At 31.0% G+C, this 18,280-nt stretch overlaps 3 protein-coding genes across 19 annotated transcripts in view; 2 read left to right on the forward strand and 1 right to left on the reverse strand.

The window, feature by feature from the left end:
* Atg16 (Autophagy-related 16) overlaps positions 1-9,018 on the reverse strand; it is a 238,607-nt gene extending 229,589 nt beyond the window's left edge. For 5 of the 10 annotated variants that reach the window (XM_072003919.1, XM_072003923.1, XM_072003922.1 and 2 more), the window contains exons 1-8: positions 8,562-9,017; positions 8,121-8,379; positions 7,857-8,019; positions 7,649-7,737; positions 5,251-5,304; positions 4,551-4,689; positions 2,253-2,358; positions 618-760 (exon numbers count right to left, since the gene is read on the reverse strand). In XM_072003919.1, the coding sequence (XP_071860020.1) occupies positions 618-760; positions 2,253-2,358; positions 4,551-4,689; positions 5,251-5,304; positions 7,649-7,737; positions 7,857-8,019; positions 8,121-8,379; positions 8,562-8,691 (1,083 nt within the window). In that variant the 5' untranslated portion in view covers positions 8,692-9,017. Of the gene's footprint in view, positions 1-617; positions 761-2,252; positions 2,359-4,550; positions 4,690-5,250; positions 5,305-7,648; positions 7,738-7,856; positions 8,020-8,120; positions 8,380-8,561 lie in introns of all 10 variants that reach the window. The other 5 variants (XM_072003915.1, XM_072003916.1, XM_072003914.1 and 2 more) reach the window with 2 other exon arrangements.
* A 547-nt stretch (positions 9,019-9,565) lies between these two features.
* LOC139987375 (uncharacterized) lies at positions 9,566-10,421 on the forward strand. The gene is made up of 4 exons (XM_072003550.1): positions 9,566-9,648; positions 9,752-9,887; positions 9,991-10,076; positions 10,226-10,421. The coding sequence occupies exons 1-4, from the start codon at positions 9,566-9,568 to the stop codon at positions 10,419-10,421; spliced, it is 501 nt and encodes a 166-aa protein (XP_071859651.1).
* Positions 10,422-13,361: 2,940 nt separating this feature from the next.
* Positions 13,362-18,280, forward strand: part of Cask (peripheral plasma membrane protein CASK) — a 263,599-nt gene continuing 258,680 nt past the window's right edge. For 4 of the 8 annotated variants that reach the window (XM_072003902.1, XM_072003904.1, XM_072003903.1 and 1 more), the window contains exon 1: positions 13,362-14,197. In XM_072003902.1, the coding sequence (XP_071860003.1) occupies positions 14,139-14,197 (59 nt within the window). In that variant the 5' untranslated portion in view covers positions 13,362-14,138. The remainder of the gene's footprint in view (positions 14,198-18,280) is intronic. The other 4 variants (XM_072003906.1, XM_072003907.1, XM_072003905.1 and 1 more) reach the window with 2 other exon arrangements.

The following is an 18,280-nucleotide window of genomic DNA, read 5'->3' on the forward strand; positions in this document are numbered from 1 at the left end:
TCTGCTGTTTTAATATATCCGCATTGTCATAATAATTCGGTAATAATTTATATGCTTTTACGTGATTTTGTGTGATCATTCGTCTTTCGCGATATGTTAATTTATAATTAAAATCTGTCGTAGTATGAAACGATATTGACAATCGATTGATGCGATAAACATTTTGCAATGATAATATTATTAATAGGTATAAGCATTTTATATTCCGCGAACGAGACACCACGCATTATTATTACAGATATAAATATACAGTGGAGAATATCAAATTCAATTTACTTTAGATTGTAATATAAACATTTGAAATATAATAATTCAAAGTAGAAGAAATAGATTTTTAATTTTAATATTGTAGAAAAAAAATTGAAAATTACGAACGAACATTTCTCTATTTATATTTTCACCATTCTACTTCTGGAATTATTCATTACCCGACTTCGAACAAATTATATTTAAATGATATTCAAATACATATATAAACATAATCTATGTAGCATAGGTTATTTGAATACAAAAATTGCCACATGGGAAAGAACGAAGTACATCAACGATTGCTCGATGAGTAAAATATAAGCTACATATTTTTACAAGATCAGCTGCATGCAAACTTTTCCACTTACCTTTAACCGGAAGTCACTGACAGTCCACACCCGGCTGGCGTAGTCGTTCGACGCTGCAAGCATCAGCGTTCCCGTAGAATCGAAATCGACGCACATCACCCCAGCGTTGCTGCCAATAAGTACTCCTTTACTCTCTGAAATACCTGAAACGTAAAATTTATCATAAATCTAAATTTGTAACGAATACAGCTTCACAATACAGCTAATTTGAATTATTTGTAATTTATTGCTTCTACATCGATTGTTTTCGGTACCATTCGTTCTCCTATCTGCTATTAATCTCTTCTCAAATCATATCTTTTCCTTCCTAACCGATCGAATCAATCAAACTACGAAATTCAATGGAAACAGTGATGGTCATTGAGTGGGATAAAAGAAACGAAGAAAATCGAAATGAATTAAAAATGAAAGATAAAGCGGTATAGAAATGTGGAGAGAAGTAGAAGTCGAAGATTACGAGAGAAGCCGTCGAAGTGACGGGCTAAGCGGATATAACCCGAACAATAAGAACGGATGTTTCATCCAATTTGCAACATGGCGCGGAGATTACATTTAAGCACGTTATAGCACGTGTGATCGTTCGACCATAGCAGGGAAAGCGTTTCTAGCGGCGGACAGGACTTTAATAAACGCCTGGTTGTAGCTCGGCCATCCACTAACGCATCGCAAGTAACCTGTTGATTCGTTAACATACTTCATTCAGACAGTGAAGAGAAAAGAACCTTTGGAAAACATGTCGCGATACGCTTCGTCTTGCGCGTCATCTCCTGTTCCTATTCGCGTGGCACCTGTCTATTTTTGCTTATTCTTCTAATAGTTAGACCATTAGACCTTATTATAATAACCGTCAATAAACTTGATAATAAAGCACGATAGAACTCGTCACAGAGTAAAACTGGTATGTAATAGCTGCATATAAATGCCATTCTAAAATGTTTTTGAAATTTTCTAATAAAATTAATTATCGTAACAGCGTGTGGCGAACATTGATTACATCCTACAGTTGGCTCTTTGTTGTGTGAAAGGGAAATCTCCAAAGCACGTATTCATGAACAAAAGATGGTAACAAAGTTTTAATTGGCCTATTATAGCAAGTTTTAATGAAATTTTAAAGTGACTTTCGTATCGCTTGATTGGCCTGCGTAGCCTCGTTAAAGTAAGGAAATTTGATAGATATTAAGGTGATGCTAAATTACTGTGACAGAATCGTACAACAGCAGGCATTATGATTGATTATTTAAATTTTCAAAGTTTCCAATTTCACATTGGCTTCGAGAGCGGTTAATGCAATGAGGCATCCCTACTGTTTGACATTACCGCGTTTAATTCTGGACTCTTGTGACGTTCAACGAATCCGAGCGATAAACCCAGTGAGACTTGTGACTGAAACGAGAGTGGTGTAATAATTTACGCGATCTATTGCAGCTCGTTACAAATTTGAATAATAGCGGGACCACTAAATAGATTATACACATGGGGATCTCGATGCTTGGACGCAATATTTGCGTAGCAGGAGCCGTTCAAAGAATCGTTTACCTTGATTAATCGCTCGTTTATCTGTGACGCGCGTACCGTGACGAACATTTAAATAATAGACGACCGTTCTAATAGTACGATTTTGTTTCACTTAATCACCTTTTGAGATATTCCAAAGCTTCACCTTCCTGTCAGCTCCACCGGTGGCAAGCATCCTCTCGGCGGGAGACCATTTTACGGCATAAACTTCTCCGTCGTGTGCAGTCTGTAAGGGTTATTAAACACTTGACGTATAAATTTTGAAAACTTTTAGGTGCATGCATGAGGCAGTAATTAATAGTAACAAGCGTATCGGATTGTAATTATGTTGTCAACTTGGATTACAACAAAGTGTTTAAAGTACAAATTTGTTTCGGGAAGATCATTATCGTTTAATATTTCATAAAATCTTGTGTAAAACCTTATTTACGTTACCCAAACCGTTTACTAAATCGCGAGGACTTTAAAATTTATAAGACTGCTACTTTTTATAAGAAACTTCTATCTAAAGCAGTTATTAGTATATAAAATACACTCTTTTTTTCTGTTAAAAATGCTGACAAAACGGCAGAAATACTTAAAAATATTGAACATTTGAAAACTAACAAAACTAATATTATTTAACTATAAATTTCATTATCATTGCTTTCATTAATAGAAATTTTCTATCATTAATAACAATGTTCAATGAATGTAATATTTGATAAACAGGTCATAGAATATGAAAAAATATAAAATATAATCCTGCTTATAGCAAAATGCATTACATTTATAAATATCAAAATAAATGTATAACAGATTTCATGCATAAATCGCGCATTCTATCAATTTCATTGTGTATAAATATAATAATATATTCCACGTAAAATGATTTAGTATTGTAAATATGTAACTAAATACAACACATTAAACTTCGACGCTATTTATATAATAGACAGCCCATACTCGTTAAAACTAAATGCAAAATGGTTCAAAAATTCATACAATTTTTATTAGAATAAATTGTATTGATAAACTATCATTTGCGAATTACACTGTGTGTTCTCATTTAAAATCGTAGTATAAATGGTATTAAAGTAAAGCATATAGATACATTACAAAACAGTTTTAATATCCACATCATTTTTCCCCTTTTAAATAATATAATAATTCAAATTGTAGTTTTTACTGTACTATATACTAACACCTTGATATATTTTTAAATGGAGAACAAACATACTTAACTAACTTAAATAACATGACATTGTAATATATTTAACCTGTCTATACTATAAATAATACATATTTCTTACATATACCCGAATAGAATATAACAAAAAATAGACTTTACGTGATTGTAAACACCGCTAAAATACATAATCGTATAATAACACGTACATTAATATTCTAGTAACATAACATGCATAAATGAGAAATACAAGATCTATAAACAGTAATAATATATGTATTCAATAACTAAGTATATTCCCATTAAGTAGCTTATTGTTCTAGACACAAGGAACTAACTTAAACCAATCGATATTATCCTGATACCTAATTTAGTAAATATAGTGATCGATATTCTTTCTATGAAATCACATTGTTATATAGAGAAAACTTATTAACACTGTCAGAATAACTATTTGTAAAAGATCCATATAAATACGTATATATCTGCTCTACCTATTTTTGAAAGAAACTAGGCCTTTTAACAGCTAATCTGCTTATAAAAAGTAATAAAAATAGTGTATTTATTTTTCGTTGATTTGTAGATACATAATATGTGGATAAATTATATCTATATAAGACATGTAAATTCATTAAACGAAAACGAATGTTGCATATGCACGTCAATATGACAATATTTTCTAATTAAAAAGTGGTATGCAATTAACACCAATTTAGTTTCTTTTTTAAGAAAAGAAAAAAACAATTTCTTTTGAATAAAAATTTTTTAAATCTTGATTTGCAAAGAATAAATGACATAAGTTTGTAGTATAAATAATTCTTCTCTCTATAAAAATATATATATTTACATATACATATATATATATATATAAATATATGTCATATCTTTTTAAAAAATACTTTAAGTATTCGATTTATAAATGTACCACGTATTCAAATCATTTCTGATGCATTACGTGGTTCTAATTCTTTTTCAATAATCTAATAATGTTTAATTGGACATTTAAAATCATTGTATGATTATTAATAATATCAATGCAGGAGTAACATGAAAACAGAATGCTCGTGTAATTGTTCGTGACATAAATTTTGCAGATATCAAGCATCGAGTTTGCATCCAACAACTTTCTTATTTTGTCATACAAAACATGCATTTTCGTGTTACAACGAATTAATAAACATTTGTACTAGAATTTCCACAGTAATAGCGTAATATAAAGTATTTCATAAATTAAAGTTTTGTCAACGTACAAACGTGACGGATACTTTTGTTGGGACCGCAGTAGGAAGACCAGAGATTCCTTCTTTTAAACTGGATCTATCAGGACTAACAGGTCGTGTGTCACGAGCCGCATCTTCCAACTCTTTCTGCATCTTTGCTTGCCTTTTTCTGAAAAAATATATACGCATGCCCACGATTTAATAATGATTCAAAAACTATTAGAAATAAAATATTCTTGCATATAAATACCCAAAGATATCGGAAAGTTGCCCTTTCTCTTTGATCACTGTATTGTTATGTTTCATGCAAGGTAAAACAATTAGTAAAACCAACGTTTCGCTGTTGTTATTTCTTCATATTAACAATAAATCTCCCATTTAATTGTTATTTTAAACGTTTATCTTATTATGTTTATTATTTACATTAGTTATATTTATTTTATTTAATAATCATTAGGTTTACGTATTTATTTAGTAAAACATATGTTTCAGCATAATTACTCTTTTTTCATTCTCTTCATTTATTTTAAATTCACTCGCTCACTTTACTTATTTATATTAATTCGTATTATAATAATACATATATAATAACCATCAACATAAAAGCAAAAACAAACGAAAAGTATGGACATATGCGAACGTATGATATGATCAGCTTCCTTTAACAAACGACCCAAAGCTGTATTGAGCTATAAGCATAATTTTTGTCACGTCACTTGCACAAACTTACCCAAATTTTGATATGGTTTGCATCAAAAAGGCTGTCGGACTGGAAAAACTCTCACTGAAAATAAAATGTCAAGCATTGTGAAGTGCTAATGTAATTGCTACAATGATGGTATCTTGACGTATCCCTTCATTCTCTCGTTCTGTGAAAGGTTTAATATTTTGCATACTATCTTAAATGATTTGTAAATATTTGTAACTGACTCTTAGCTTTAATAAAATCTCATAATTTTTAATTAAACATATTAAAATGTATTGTATCAAGAAAATATAATCAATTATTCAAACATAATCTACATTAAATTCAAGAAATTGACATATAGTGTACAATAACGTATCAAAAAACATTTCAAAATATCCAAAGTCAAAAGAGATATGTATTTTTACACTTACTGGTCATAAAATCATAAAATTTGAAAATTCAATTAACTGCAATAATCTTATCAAAAATAAAATTTAAATATAACAAAAGATTACCCTGTACATATAATTTTCTTGTTCTATTAATTGAAAATACTGCTGTCACAATGGGAATTTTTTTTTGTTCCAAATTTAAAAAAACCTCTCACTTTAAAAATACATATATGATGCAAATGCATTATTCTGAAGTGATAAAAAACAATGTTAAAGAAAACATTCTATGTACCTACAATAAATAGTGAAAATGGAATATGTGAACTTTATTAAACCATTAATAACAAAATACTTTCAACTTAGTATAGTACCATCATGCTAACAAAATTAATAATTCCAAATTTCGTGCATATGGCATTCGTAAATTTAAAACTATTGATAGAAAACATAATTGCTAAAAGGTATCAAAATTATATGCAAAACTTTCTATGATACTGTGGCAATATGTAAAATTTGACTTGACTTATTAGTATAAAATATCTTCTTAGATTATTAATTCAATTTTAGTATTATTAATATAAATTATGTATGTAATGAAAATATCGATATGTTGATATAAACAAATGTAAGAAACGATGAAAGAAACTATAATTGTATTACGAAATTCTTCGACAGAATTTTTGTTTCTTTATCATAATATAAAAAATCTGTTTCATTTATATATTTTATATAGTTATATATTCTATAGATGAAGCATATTGATAAACTTGTTTTAAATCAGGAAATATCACGAAGTTCAAATGTAACTTCATGTATGTACTACACGTTGATAACTGGACGTATGTACGGGTCTATAAGATTTAAAAGTTTAAAAATTATACATATGCACATATAAATGTGTTTTATAAATATCAAATGCTCACCTCTTCTTTTCTATATTCATTTAGATAATTTTTGAAAAGACACATGTTTATTATATTTAATAGATATTACCTTTTCAAAATGTGAGAGTTTTTGCCGACAGACGGTACATAACATCGTATGCGATCGATAGTAAAAGTAAGTGCACATTTACTATGATTTTTATTCATACTGCAAGATATGTACAGAATGAAGCTTATGGCATATTAGAATAGTTACAAAAAAATTTAAGAATTCTACGATTTATTCCAAATATCTGAAGGATCCTGTCTTATTGAATTCCGAATAAAATATTCCCTACTTAGCTTATCTTAAACACAAAAATATATATGTAGTATAATATGCCAAACACATTACATGTATTTTAGTATCTCCAGAATGCGATTAACGTATCATGCAATTATAGATAAATTATTACGATAACGAAAATATTTTATTACTAAGAAATAAAATGTCAGTAATTCTCAAATGCAAACAAAATCTATCTATAAAAAATATAATTAGCCTAATATTCTTTCTTATTTAATGAAATGAGTATACTATTAAAATCCTCTAAATTAGTACGAATCATACGAATTTTGAATGATGGGGATGGATTATGTAAATATATATATGATTCTTATTCAATAAAATTTGAAATTTATGAATAGAAATATTTAATTAAAGGGCTTCCAATTAAGAAGAGATTAGAAATCCTACATATTATATTCAAATACACAAATTGCAGCAATTAGTTAAGCATTTGAGGATAAATTATGAAAGGAAATATACAATAAGCAAGTAGAAGAGATCTAATCTATGCAAAATACAGCAATAAAAGATTAAGGATACAATAAAGATATATTGAAAGTGATACTACCTTTGCATGAACATATGGTTTCAGAAAAAGTATGATACATACAATGAGTTACTATTTACAAAAATATACTAACTGTAATTATGTTACATTTATGTCAAAAGCCATCACATTTTCTATTTAACAATACAAAATGTGTGTAAGGAAATAATAATAATCTTACACAAAAATTTAAATTACTTGCTTTATATAAACAAAAAATTAATAGAAGGAGAAAGGACAATTAACAAGAACAAAACGCTAGCAAAAAAGAAATAAATATGGTACTCACTTCAGAAAATTGTCGTTTTCTTCATTCACTTTCTCTGCATCTCGTGTTTTGTACTTAATCAAACGTTCTATTAATTGGCGATTTTCTTCCTAAAAATATTAAAAATATATTAGCATTTACAAATATAAATATATATTATAATCAAGCAGGCATCATACAAATTATTTTAGTGAAAAATATTTTACATTGCATATTATATTATAAATACCTGAGCTTTTCTAAGTTTTTCTTCTAAAGATGCAAAAGCAAGTTGTAAGGCTTGATGCTCATCCTTTAACATTTGATTAATACTTTCTAGCTCTCTTTCTCTGCTAAGACATTTTGATACTTCTAAACGTAAATTGGCATTGAGCTCCATACTTTCTACCACACTGTAAATTTTATAAATGTCATGAAATTAATTATTAAAACGCATAATACATATATGATTGGAAGAATGTGCAATTCTATTAATAAAAAAAGACATATATACCTCGCTTCCTTGATTTGAAGCTCTTTCAACATTTCCTGCAATTTGTTATTAAGATCTACTATTTGTTGCGTATGTTCTCCTTTTCTTTTATGTAATGTTGCTAATTCTTCTGCTTGCTTTAAGAGACGAGCTTCAAGATCAGCATTTACACTTAAACCGGGAGTTCCACTAGCTGCTTCTCGGCGAAGAGTTTCATTTGCTACGGTTAATTGTATATTTTCTCCACGTAATGTGTTCGCACTTTCAAACAATCTGTTATCTATAAAATAAAGATAGTATTGTACATCTGTTAATTCAAATAATGATATCTGTACATTTCAATGGATATTAAAAAGGTTATAGTGCGTCAAGTCAAAATGTAATAATAATAACAAGTTGATAGTATATCAGTTAAATTATTGGAACTAATTATATTAAGAACTACATGAAAAGAAATCTTACGTAAACTAATAAGATCTGCAAAACAATATGTTTGTTTCTTGTTCCTTTCTTGTAATTGTAAAATTAGATCTTTCCTCCAATTATTATCTTCCTTAGAATGTGATGATACACCTGATTCACTCGCGGCCATTTTCAGTGCATGAAATATCTCTTTACTATTGTTGTGATATAAATTATTTGTCTTTTCTTATCAAAGTCGTATAAAAAACATTTGACAGCAGAACAGTTGGTAGATATTTTGGCAACCTTCGACATACACTGCTTTATCACGAAAAATTTATCTTAGACCAATAATGTTTCATTTGAACATTAATCACCATTAACATCGAAAAACGTGTTACTAATCACATGACATTCAAATTTACCACGAATATTTTTAATTATGAAAATAGCTATTCTAACCTAAGTATACCAAACACTACACTGCTACCCTGAAATTGCCGGTTATTCGAAATGTCGATATAGATGCTTTGCGAGATTTCGATACTTCAGTATTTGAATTTCAAATACAATTTCAGTGAAGTCGGTAACAAATGATAAAATATTTTGCTACAACTTCTATTCAGTAATCAATTACGTCATATATGAGTAGCATAGATAAATTAAAATAAACGCCTATTATTTATTCACAAGTAAAATGGGATATATTCGAATATGAACGAAATAAACTAATGTGCGGCAGATGATGAAACAGTTCGCTGCATCGCGTTTTGTTCAGCTGATATCACATGCCATTTATCTAGGTTTGATATGTGTCTTCTTCAAAATATTCGATAATTTTATTTTCGAAAATCATTAAAAACAAATTATTCAATTTATTCTAAAACAAAATATTCATTACTATATGCTTAGTCTGCATTTTAGATTCATCATTTTTTAACCAATATTTATATCATATTAATTATTATTGACTAGTATATCTTTTAGTAGGTTAGCAATCAAAATTGAAATGTAGAAACAAATATTTTTTGGTTTGTCTTCCACGTTCGAAAAGTTTTGTTACTATGAAATACAGGGAAAGAAATAAACGATGTCACGAAAAGAAGTCAAATAAAGATACAGTTAACAAATTGGAATTAACCAACAGGTATAAATATTTGTTTTAAATTATGTGTAATTTTATATTAATTGATCGTTAAGCGCCAAGAATTGTTCAAAAATTAAAGATATTTTGGATAACTCAATCATAGAAATAGTAATCAAATAATTAAAAAGCGTAAAAAAAATCATGTCAGTAACCGGCGTCGATCTGGTCCAATGCAATATGTATTTTATGCCATACTTAATACCGATTTGCATATGAATCGAGGAACAGCAGCGGCAAATGTAAGTGTGATATAAATATAAATTATCTAATAATTGCCACAAAATAAATTTTAAAATGTACATACTTGATTTAAATAATGTAAATTATATTCATTAATTTTAGATAGCAATTGGTTTAATGCTCCTTTATAATATAATGGACACTGACCAGGTGAAATGTCAATATATTGATAGCTGGACAAAGAATGGGTATTATATGCTATACTAATTTGTTTATATTGATAATTGTCCGTATCAATCTATGATATTAATTTTATATTTAATTTTTAACTTCTCTTGCAAATAAGAAGGAAGATAAACGTGATACATAATTCATGTAATCTATTATGTACAAACAGACAAAGAATAGTAATCTTGAAGGGATATGACCACAGACATTTGAAATACCTCCAACAGGAAGTAAAATTTATAGCGCTCGGAACGTACGCAGTTCGACAAAAGTGGGGACGGAATAAAGCAATCATAGTATTAACTGTTTTTGGACAAAAAGAAGATTTAGAAGATGTTTTCGAAGGATTAACATATTTACGATAGTAAAAATTAATAAAAAATAAACCCATTAATTTTGTATACCAATAAATAAAGTTCTTCCTTTAACACGTCTTATGTATAAATGTATGATATTCTATTTTTATCACAGCAAAGTGATATGTGATATCAGTTAAACAAAACGTACTTACAGCTCTATAATCTATATTAGTTTATAATCGACAATCTATAATCACATACAAGGTACAGATTCCACGTATCTGACCCGCTTACCATTTTCGTCTCACATGAAACGCTATCGATTCAATATAATAACGGTTTGAAATAAAACTGAAGGCTTGTATGAAATTACAAATAAAGTATATGGCAGAATGTCCTATGATCACAAATGAACTATGGAATTTTATACTACTACAATATCTCATAAACCATTACTTCATTACGCACTAGTGCAATTATTATTTTAATTACTTATGTTGCTTTATTTAACGAAACGTTACATCTGCTATATAGATAATGTACGTATATGCATATGTACATATATGTATATATATATATACTTAACTATAGTGAGGTTCAGGAAGAAAAAGAATGATTAAGTGAATTCGATTATTATTACTACTAATCGGAATAAAAATATAAAAATAATATAATGTTCATGCCATTGATAATTTCGAAACTGAAATTATTTGTGTGGTTAGAACGTTAAAAAGTTAACAGCATACTAGGTTATGTTGAAAATCACTGTTCCAACCGACATTTATATAGATTATGTATAGACGCGTACTATAGATGCATGGAATTTTTTACTTTCTCTACAATAATAATGTGCAATTTCATAGTTCTACACAAATCTTTATAAATTGTGAAACACAAAAAATTATTTCATGTTACATCTAAAATGAGCTATTATTCGTGCTATCGCTTTACAAATTATATTCTCCTAATACGAAATCTCAAAATTGTCTGAAAATTCTATGAACATCTAAGAATTTGTAGCAATATCAATGATTTTGTACCAGGAGAATATAATTCAAAAAGAAGTGGCAGGATGAAATACCTACTTAAGTTACATTCCTTATCCTACTAATCTGTTTTGCCGATTTCAAGGTTTGCAGAAATTTTGTACTAATGTTTTAAAGCTTTACACTTACTTATGCATACTTACCTCAGAGAATAGGGTGTGGGTGTTGGATACAGATTGGGTATCGATTAGGCATGGATTGGACACGGATTGGACACGAATTAGGCACGAATTACGCACGAAGTAGACATGAATTAGGCACAAATTAGGCTCGATTTGGGCACGGATTGAGCACCTGGTTTTAAAAAGATTCTGTGAAAAGAATAAAAATTATAATTTAAAATTTAATTGTGAATGATTAATTAGATTGTGAATCACTAATAGTTTCTTTGATCTATCACTGACAGGACACGGATGGATCCTGGTAGACTCGAACGCCACTTATTTAAATTGAAACAAGTGTCTGTTTGAAAAATACATTGTCTACATATGCATGTAACAAGCACATATTTCTTCCGAATTTTTTCTTATATTTATCATAGAGAATGTTATTCTATGTATTAGAAGCAGAGGACTTAATGGTTTCATTAATAGTTAAAAAAAAAAAGTTCATTTACTTAGCTATTTAATACAGCGAAGGCAACTGAAGCTTTGGATCTGGTCCTTTTGACATTTGCTCGGAGACTAGCCGAAACCGATCAACGATTCAATGTCGAGGAATGTTTAGATTATCGGCATATGGTCCGCGATCACTGACGACTGACATGAGTCCTTGAGTTTCCACGTTTATCGCGTACAGTATAAATAAAATGTGTATCTAACTAAAATGTCTTTAGAGATCTAAAAGAACATACCATTATATTCTTGGAGATTTAATTGCGGATATGTAATATTTTTATATATAATTCACTTACCAGTTGGTATGAAATTGAAAATCACTGTAAGAAACAATTCAGACAAGTGTCAGACGCTTTATACCAGCATTAGCTCCGCCCGCAATACGCCCGGTTAATTTAAAAATTGCTTCGCAATAATTCAGGTAAGTGAACTAGATTTAATTCGAACATTTTCGTAAACTTCGATACTCTATATTTTGAGCGAACTGAGGTGCCAGACATTCAAATGAAGTTTAAGTTTATCGAAGCCAGCCGATATTCTTTATTCTTTATTGAATTGCGAGTAATTAACGCGTACCTCATAATAATTGAGTTGAACATAATTTCTATATTCGCCATATCAAATCCCAAAGAGCATAAGAAACACTCTGATTTTGTTCTAGTCGGTATTTCAGAATCCGAGACACGAAGTTCCAATTTGATATCACTTCTACCATCTGCCCTTAGTCAATGATATAACCAAAGTTCATATAATAACAGCTTAATGATTCTGCTATTATATACATTTTCTCGTTCATATAATAATAATTTACATTCAAATAAATCGTATTCGACATGATATTATAAATTGTAGATGGTGTAATAAAACCTCCAAATGGTCGGTATTACAGAATGTGTGGCGTGGTCATAGATGAGACGTATGTACCGTAGATATGACGCAAAGTGCATCTTTATCGCTTTCTACAATTGAGTTATATTATAGACGTGTAGTTAAACTTTAACCAATGCCCATATAATATCAGCACAGATGTGTATTTAGGCGATGATCCTATATTTTCAAAATTGAGTTCCTTCGATGGATTGCAGGATTTTATCATTGGAGTAATTTTGGATGTCGGTATCTCATGCGCCTGGTTGAACATCAACGAATATTGCAGGTATGCTCGATCATAGCGTTGCATACGATTGGTGAATATTGCAGTCGAGGGGGAAGAAACAAAAAACAGAACTGTTAAAGCGCCAAAGGTTGCACGCGAAGCGGCGCCACGCCCGCCCCACCATATGGGACTTTTATTCAGAGGGGTCAGAGGGGAGGCAGTTGGTCGGCGCAGTCGCTCGCCGCGTTTTATGCAACCAGTCTTGCTTCGGAGCGAATGAGTCTACTCCAGCCTTTGACAGACGAGGAAAGTGTGTGTAGTGACATCGGTGTCTGTCTGGTCGCTTCTCGCTGATCGCTCTTGTTAATTGCACGACCGACTGTTCTGTCGAGACAACCGATTCGGCTAGATCCGGTTTTCTTCGTAGTTGAGTCAGGACACGATCGTGTAAACGTCCGTATTACGTATATTTTCGTCAGTTGTGTATACTGTCTTTGCCGGCAACAGTAAGGCAAGGTTTAAAGGCGGTGTCGGTTGTGTATTCGGCACCCTTGGCCATCGTGCAAAATTTCACCTACCGTCTACTAATATAGCTGAGAGGTATACGGGTTGCGGACTCGCGTGTACCGATCGGAGTGCCAGTGCGACGACAATCGGGCGTGCTAACACGGGTGTATTATCCACGGCTGTGTACATATATTATATGTGTGTATGTGCGTAACGTGCGCGTAGAGGAAAACGAATTGGCCACTGTCGGTGGAAAGAAAGGGATAGAACGCGAGAAGAGGGTGGGAGAACGAAGGCGGCCGTGAATCCACTATACGCGGCTACGTTCACGCCGCCGCGTATTTCACACGGCACGACACGAAACAACAGCACACCGTCGGCCCAGGCCTACCGAGGAGAGAGACGAAGCGCATCTGAATACCGAACGAATTATTACGAATTCGTATAGCATTGACGCGCCTTTTGGCGCGTATAGCCTCCTCATTCGGTCGACTTCTTCGACCTCCCCGTTGCTACTATGGCGGACGACGAAGTTCTCTTCGACGAAGTTTACGAGCTCTGCGAGATTATCGGCAAGTGAGTAACGAATTCGTGAGAAAGAATGAGACAGCTGCGCTAGTACTATGTAGTATGAGTCATGACTAGGGAGAGGGAGCAAGTGTCAAAATGCGAAACAATTCAAAGGAAAGGGTGAAAGAGATATAAGATACTGTACTTTGACAGGCGAACGATACATGAATGCACGTTAATTCTTTGATATGCGTACCGTGTGTATAGCATAGGTTATGCGTGTTCGTATTGAATCTGGGGACAGTTGCGCGCGCGTAAGCATGTACCGCGTGTAGAAACGATGACGTATATTTGTTGACTCAAAAGGGGCGAATGGGTAAGTAACAATGCAAATGCAAGGAAAAGGTGCGTGTTGAATAAAAAGTCTGGTCTACGTGCCTATTCATGCAAGTTTTATTTCAAGTCTTCACAGGTTGTCTCTAGCAACGTGACCCACCCTTTCGATGAAAACCTATGAACCATACTTTTACCTTTAAACTTGACTATCGTACGCGCAAGAAATAAAATGATGTCCTTATATTTTATTGATGTTCTCACTGGCAGTTAATCGTTCATATAAATATTTTAACAATGCGCTTACATGGTACGCCCAATGTTCTGTTTATAGGTGGGTAGTATTTAGCAGTTACGAAGAAAAGCGAATTTTAAACTACATCTAATGGTAGAAAACAAGTATTTTATACTACGTACTTTTAAAAGTTTCATTCTATGAATGGAAAGTAACGTAATAGCATCTTATCATCGTATCAGTTGTATAAGTGCGCACTCTGAAATGCTACTGATAAAAATACCAGTGTAACGATACAACTAATACATGAATATCATGCATTAATGTTTATATACGTTTTTTCTAGTGAAAAAACTTAAAAGCCTCCATTTTATGATATAATATTTTTCTAAGAGTGATAAATATAGGATAAAAAATTTAACAGTTAGTTCTCATTTCTTTAAATTTTATAACTTTTTAAAAACATAAAATTCCGAGATTTGTATAGAACAAAATCTTCAAAAGAATAACTTTTGCAATACCTGTTTATTTTTATATTCTTTTACGATATAAACTTTTTATTTTATATTACAGAGTTTATAGTATTCGTTACATAGTGAAAGTAAAAAATTTATAGATTGTCTAATTTTGTACATTTTGTTTTTTTATAATTTACAACATAAAGAATTGTAAATTAACTTTTAAAAGATGAAAAAGTGAAAAACAAAATATTATAGATAGTTATTTTTTTTGTATGTAAACGGAGATTCAGCGTCGTTAAGTGTGAAAAAGTGATTTTGATATATTTCCTATATTTTTTATGCTAAAAAATAAAGTAGGCTTTTAGTATATTAAAACTTTATTAAAACATCTATGTTAAGAATAAAGTTTTAAGAAAAAAAGATGTAAATTGTTTATACGATGAAACAATGATAAATAGTAAGTTATGTCGGAGGAAAGAAATAGAAACAAATGTGATTCCGATATTTGCAATTCACATTCATTTGTCCGTACATAACAATTTATAATTCACGTACATAGCATCTGTCCCTGCTTTAATAAAATTTTCATTTTGTAATCAACGCTTTGTATTACACAATATCATTCACAATTTTTTATTTCAATGCTTGAAATTACGCAGTTTTGTCTCAATAAAATGTAACAAAAGAAAAAGGGCATAAAACGAGCTCAGTAATAAAATACGTACCTACATAGAACTGTGCATTGCCCTGAAACTTTATATTATTTTTTAAATGTGATATAGCGAATCATATATAGGCTACGTGCAATACTGTCACATGTTTATAGATAACACGTTAGTTTCAACTTCACTCTCGTCCGATGGAACATTTCAAGAGCTTCAGATCGTGTAAAATCCTGTGACGAACATGCTATTTCGAAATCCTCGTTACATGACCATAAACCCTTTAACAAGTAAATTCACATTAACTTCCATTAATTCCCTTTGCTTTCTTTTTCTTTTCCGTAGCACATGAATTTTAATGTTGATTAAAAATTCGATTTATCCGAGTGAACACTTTGATGAAAAAAAATTGGAATTTCAAGAGCTTCAACTGGCGTAAAATTCCGTGATGAACGCGTTATTTTGAAGTTCTTGTTGCACGACCACTAGTCTCCTAACGCTAACTATTATAAATTTGAATGAATTTCCATCTATCGCTTATTATAATTTCATTTCTCATTTCTTCTGACTGTATGCGGATTTTAATGTTGATTAAAAGTCCAATTTATTTGAGTGAATGCATTGACGAGAAGAAATTGGAAATGTGTATCTGAGAGGCAGGGGGAGGGAAAAAAAGCGTGGAAACGTTGCAGCACATACGTTTCCCTGGGCTCGATCGAGCGACCCCGGAAGAGAAGAGTTCCAATAAATACACGAAATTGCAGTAGCAAGCCTTAACGTTGGCACATAGCAGGTAAAATGCAACTTGGCCAACACTTCTTTTACGATGCTCGCCCTACTTTTCATCCCCCTCGTAACTCAGTCGTCGAGGGTCGTGCATACAACGGCTCTGTCTACATGTTTTCTGAGAAGTTAGAGTAAATTCTTGATGATGGAATTTGCCCTTGAACTTAATTGCAGCCGGTTGTCCAGCGTGTTGGACTTAGGAAGTAGCGGAAACAATCGTTATCATACGTTTCTCTTGATGCGTTTGATATGGCACGTATACTTTTTCTTCAATGGATTTGTTGGTTGAGCAAATATCAAGCTCAAACGATCAAGTTCAATGTAATGAGATACTGGACAAGGAAATGATCGAGGTCGAAGTGGTCGGTACGCGATAGGAATTGTATATGAGAGAACACGCACTCTTGGGAACATTGTATTTATAATTCGGTAATTTCCATATTTGTAGTATAATTGAGAGACTGCGCAATGTTGTAGCGTTATTTTTTCAGTTTCATGCGATTTTTAAAAACAGTACCAAATTGTATATCGTCGAAAATATTATTTAGTATTTGCAATATTTTTTAATATTTTAACATACTGGAAGTTTAATATTCTTTGTAAAAATCATGAAATATAGTGAAGTTATACGTGGAATACATGGAATATGATTGTTAAATACCATATTTTATCATTATTAATTCCATGAATGCTCCGTTTTATTTAATAAGCAATAATTTTGCAGAATTATTTTTTACAATGTTTTCGCACAGAGATAGTTCTCTTACGTAAATTTTTTTTTATAGCGATACGATAGGTTGTATTAAAATATTTTCTACGTTACAAGTACATATGTACTTAACGTTTGTGCATTGTGCATTCATCACAGAGCGCACCTTCGAGCGCTCTATAAATACAAAGCCGTTTTAATGGGTTTTCCCTTCTAAAGGATTATTTGTATCAAGCAGTTTCCTCCCCAAAGTGCAAATTTCTCGCTAAAGTTTCTCATCATTTGGGTTATCCGAATAGGTACTCTACATAAGTTCTATAATTATATTTAAAAGCAAAGTAGAACATCAAAGATTATAGAATTTCGATTCAAAACAATTCATTTCTTCCATTATATTATCACATATCAAATTATTTATTTCTCTATTGAAAAGAGATTTTTAAAGTGATACTAAAAAATTCGAAAAAATTATTCATTTCGATTTTTAACTTCTATTCATATCTTTTGCTAGTATCAGCTTAAAGCACATTATATTTACAAAAATGTGTTAGATGCTATTTTATGAAAATCTAAGATGAGATATAACTAATTAACTTTTGCCTACAAAAAGTTATTTATTAATTCTATCTTTTCAAGGAATCTATCTGGTCTTTTTATTTGTTCTTTTTATGTACATTATACGAGTAATTTATCTAGTACCATAGCAATAGATGCACTATTCGTTTCTTACATGTATGTAGCTCTTTGGCATATTGCCAATTGTTACCGATGATGTGAAGTTGGATTCTGCTTAATAGAAACGAAGTGTCGTCGATTCTAATGAATCGTTGTGTCTAAAATGGAACGATACAAAGTCGACATTAGCTAAATGTTTGCGAAATGTTTTTGTCGCAATATATTTTGCGTTTTACATTTCCTAAATGCATCTTAAATAACAAAATTTATATATATACAATTATTATA

Source organism: Bombus fervidus, chromosome 5 (genome assembly GCF_041682495.2).
Source record: "Bombus fervidus isolate BK054 chromosome 5, iyBomFerv1, whole genome shotgun sequence".
NCBI classification, from domain to species: Eukaryota; Metazoa; Arthropoda; class Insecta; order Hymenoptera; family Apidae; genus Bombus; species Bombus fervidus.

Excerpts from the sequence above, each read along its gene's own strand:
- LOC139987375 (XM_072003550.1), top strand. The coding sequence starts at position 9,566 with ATGAAATACAGGGAAAGAAATAAACGATGTCACGAAAAGAAGTCAAAT. Across the intron at positions 9,649-9,751 it reads AAATTGGAATTAACCAACAG|AAATAGTAATCAAATAATTA; the intron begins GTATAAATATTT and ends ACTCAATCATAG. Across the intron at positions 10,077-10,225 it reads GATAGCTGGACAAAGAATGG|ACAAAGAATAGTAATCTTGA; the intron begins GTATTATATGCT and ends ATGTACAAACAG.